General features: G+C 39.5%; 1 protein-coding gene across 3 annotated transcripts in view; it reads left to right on the top strand.

The window, feature by feature from the left end:
- itgb6 (integrin, beta 6) overlaps positions 1-5000 on the top strand; it is a 69267-nt gene that overhangs the window by 6504 nt on the left and 57763 nt on the right. For 2 of the 3 annotated variants that reach the window (XM_062034991.1, XM_062035000.1), the window contains exons 2-4: positions 535-699; positions 4655-4734; positions 4802-5000. In XM_062034991.1, the coding sequence (XP_061890975.1) occupies positions 636-699; positions 4655-4734; positions 4802-5000 (343 nt within the window). In that variant the 5' untranslated portion in view covers positions 535-635. Of the gene's footprint in view, positions 700-4654; positions 4735-4801 lie in introns of all 3 variants that reach the window. The other variant, XM_062034982.1, reaches the window with a different exon arrangement.

Below are 5000 nucleotides of genomic sequence, written 5' to 3' on the forward strand. Positions count from 1 at the left end.
AGTCAAGTTTTGGTCATTGACGCACAAACGAACCTTCACAGTGACAGTAAATGTCAAATATGTCAAACATAAAATGTGTCTTTTTATGCACTTCAATGAAAAATGTGTTTGCAAAGAAAGAAAATGAAAAAGAAAAACATAAGAAAAAGTCAAGGAGCAGGGCGGAAGTAATCCCAGCATCATTGGAGGCTGACCAATAGCAAGGCTTCTAACGTCCTGCTCCCAGGAGGCCACGCCCACAAGATGAAGGTGCGTCCTGACCTCAGAAAAGCAAACATTTTAATTTGAACACAAAGTGAGGATTTATGTCAACAAAGTTTGATTCGCAAATATTTTCATGTTTGATTGCATAAAAAGACGCATTTTATTTATTTATTTATTATTTATTTATTTCTTTAAGTAACACAGCACTTTTATTGTGTGACGTCACCGCTCTCTCTCTCGCTGCCTCACCTGGGCGGAAGTGAGCATAAGAAGGCAGTGCAGGTGAGGCAGCGGCTCACCTGATCTCCCCCCCCCCCCCCCCCCCCGCAGGTAAAACCTCTTCACTTCCGCTGTGCGCGCGACAAGAAGGAGCATGGAGCCGTGGAAGTTTCACGCCACTTGAATGTTCTTCTTGTTGTTGACGTGACGTCATGGCGCGTCTTCTCCTGCTGGACCTCACCTGGACTCTCTGCTGCCTGGTCAGCACCGCGGAAGGTGAGTCCCTGCGCGTGCGTGTGCGTGTGTGTAGTGCACACAAAGCGTGACGCGCGGTCACGTGGTGTTTATTCTTCAACTCAGCACTTTAGCATTGACACAAACTTGATGTCCTTTCAAGAAGAGAGATTGAATTAAAAATATAAATTTATAACTGCAATGTTTTAAAAACATATTTCATCTCCAACAAGCCCAACAATGTTGTTCAACTTTTATTACACAATTATTGATAAGTTATTAATCAAATAAATTACTTAAGTCAAAATTATTTTCTTGATCTGCAAACACAAACTAACTTAAAACTAATTTTGTCCTCACAGCTCATTTTTTTATTATTATAATACCTGATTAGTAACCGTAATAATAATAATAGTAATAATATTAATAATATTAACAATAATAATAGTATAGTAATAATAATAATAACAGTATAGTAATAATAATAATAGTATAGTAATAATAATAGTAAAAATAAATAATAATAGTATTAATAATATTCATAATAATAAAGTAGTAGTAGTAGTAATAATAATAGTAGTAATACTATTATTATTAATCATAATAGTATAGTAATAATAATAGTAGTAATAATATTAATTGTAATAAGGTGGGATAGGCTCCAGCCCCCCACACGACCCCGAGAGGGACAAGCGGTAGAAAAATGGATGGATGGAACAATAATAATAGTAAAAATATTAATAATAATAACAATAATAATAGTATAGTAATAATAATAACAGTATAGTAATAATAATAGTATAGTAATAATACTAGTAAAATAAATAATAATGGTAGTAATAATATTAATAATAATAGTAAAGTAGTAGTAATAGTAATAATAATAGTACTACTAATAATATTATTATTAATCATAATAGTATATTAATAATAATAGTAGTAATAATATTAATATTAATAAGGTGGGATAGGCTCCAGCCCCCCACACGACCCCGAGAGGGACAAGCGGTAGGAAAAATGGATGGATGGATGGAACAATAATAATAGTAATAATATTAATAATAATAACAATAATAATTGTATAGTAATAATAATAACAACAGTATAGTAATAATAATAATAGAATTCTAATAATAATAACAGTATAGTAATAATAATAATTAGGGATGTCCGATAATGGCTTTTTGCCGATATCCGATATTCCAATATTGTCCAACTCTTTAATTACCGATACCGATATCAACCGATACCGATATCAACCGATATATACAGTCGTGGAATGAACACATTATTATGCCTAATTTGGACAACCAGGTATGGTGAAGATAAGGTACTTTTTAAAAAAATAAATCAAATAAAATAAGATAACTAAATTAAAAACATTTTCTTGAATAAAAAAGAAAGTAAAACAATATAAAAACAGTTACATAGAAACTAGTAATTAATGAAAATTTGTAAAATTAACTGTTAAAGGTTAGTATTATTAGTGGAGCAGCAGCACGCACAATCATGTGTGCTTACGGACTGTATCCCTTGCAGACTGTATTGATATATATTGATATATAATGCTTACGGACTGTATCCCTTGCAGACTGTATTGATATATATTGATATATAATGCTTACGGACTGTATCCCTTGCAGACTGTATTGATATATATTGATATATAATGCTTACGGACTGTATCCCTTGCAGACTGTATTGATATATATTGATATATAATGTAGGAAGCAGAATATTAATAACAGAAAGAAACAACCCTTTTGTGTGAATGAGTGTAAATGGGGGAGGGAGGTTTTTTTTGGGTTGGTGCACTAATTGTAAGTGTATCTTGTGTTTTTTATGTGGATTTAATAAAAAAATAAAATTAAAAATAAAATAAACCGATACAGATAATTAAAAAAACGATACCGATAATTTCCTATATTACATTTTAACGCATTTTTATAATAATAGTATAGTAATAATACTAGTAAAATAAATAATAATAGTAGTAATAATATTAATAGTATAGTAGTAATAATAATAGTATAGTAATAATACTTGTAAAATAAATAATAATAGTAGTAATAATATTAATAATAATAGTAAAGTAGTAGTAGTCGTAATAATAATAGTAGTAATAATATTATTATTATGAATCATAATAGTATAGTAATAATAATAGTAGTAATAATATGAATTGTAATAAGGTGGGATAGGCTATTTTTCTTTACTGGCGTGTTGTTTGACAGCTCTTCTTCGTTGGTTGTCCTGCAATTTGATTGGATGAATGCTGTGGGATGAAAACAAGGTGGATGTCATTTGATTGGATGTCGTACTGACAGGCAGCACACACGCTGACACACACACACACACACGCTGACACACACACACACGCTGACACACACACACACACGCTGACACACACACACACACGCTGACACACACACACACGCTGACACACACACACACACGCTGACACACACACACACGCTGACACACACACACACACACGCTGACACACACACACACACGCTGACACACACACACACTGACACACACACGCTGACACACACACACACACGCTGACACACACGCTGACACACACACACACTGACACACACACGCTGACACACACACACACACGCTGACACACACACACACACACACACGCTGACACACACACACACACGCTGACACACACACACACACTGACACACACACACACACGCTGACACACACACACACACACACGCTGACACACACACACACACGCTGACACACACACACACGCTGACACACACACACACGCTGACACACACACACACGCTGACACACACACACACGCTGACACACACACACACACGCTGACACACACACATACGCTGACAGACACACACACACGCTGACACACACACACATGCTGACACACACACACACACGCTGACACACACACACACGCTGACACACACACACACGCTGACACACACACACACATGCTGACACACACACACACGCTGACAGACACACACACACGCTAACACACACACACACGCTGACACACACACACACACGCTGACACACACACACACACACACACACGCTGACACACACACACACGCTGACACACACACACACGCTGACACACACACACACACGCTGACACACACACACACACACGCTGACACACACACTGACACACACACACACGCTGACACACACACACACGCTGACACACACACACACGCTGACACACACACACACGCTGACACACACACACACACACGCTGACAGACACACACACACACGCTGACACACACACACACACGCTGACACACACACACACACGCTGACACACACACACACACGCTGACAGACACACTTGTACACAATAAAAGATACGAAGTGCTCCTAAATAACTTTTTATTTTTGGGGTTTTGGGGAAAGTAGCAAGTCTTGCCAAGTCAAAAGGTTCAAGTCCAAGTGAAGTCACAAGTGGAGTTGCAAGTCTCTTTACATTTTGTCAAGTCCAATATAAAGTCATCAAACTCATGACTCCAGTCCAAGTCATGTGACTGGAGTCCAAGTCATGTGACTCCAGTCCAAGTCATGTGACTGGAGTACAAGTCATGTGACTGGAGTCCAAGTCATGTGACTCCAGTCCAAGTCATGTGACTGGAGTCCAAGTCATGTGACTCCAGTCCAAGTCATGTGACTGGAGTCCAAGTCATGTGACTCCAGTCCAAGTCATGTGACTGGAGTCCAAGTCATGTGACTCCAGTCCAAGTCATGTGATTGGAGTCCAAGTCATGTGACTCCAGTCCAAGTCATGTGATTGGAGTCCAAGTCATGTGACTGGAGTCCAAGTCATGTGACTGGAGTCCACACCTGTGCAATGAAGAAACCACCAGAAGGTTCCTCGCCAGGTTCTCTTGTCCACAGCCAAGATTAGAGCAGAAAATAATGAATTGTTATTATTATTTTGAGTCCAGGTGTCTAATTGTGTGTGCTGCAGGTTCCTGTCCAACAGGAGGCGCTGTGACCTGTGACCAGTGTCTCCAAGCGGGTCCAGACTGTGCTTGGTGCACCCAGGAGGTGGGTGGGACTGTGCAAGGTGGCGTCACGCTCCTCCACGCTAACGTGGTCTTCTGCTCCCCCTCAGAACTTCACCAGCTGGCTGGGGGTCAGCCAGAGGTGCGACACGCCCGACGCCCTGCTGGGGAAAAGTTGTGCCAGGACTCACTTGCAGTTTCCCGTCTCCGAAGCGCAGATCCTTCAGGACCAGCCGCTGGGCAAGAAGACGTCCACCATGAACCGCACCCAGATCTCCCCGCAGAAGATGTCCCTCAAACTACGAGCAG

The sequence above is a fragment of the Entelurus aequoreus genome, linkage group LG02, assembly GCF_033978785.1.
Source record: "Entelurus aequoreus isolate RoL-2023_Sb linkage group LG02, RoL_Eaeq_v1.1, whole genome shotgun sequence".
NCBI lineage: Eukaryota > Metazoa > Chordata > Actinopteri > Syngnathiformes > Syngnathidae > Entelurus > Entelurus aequoreus.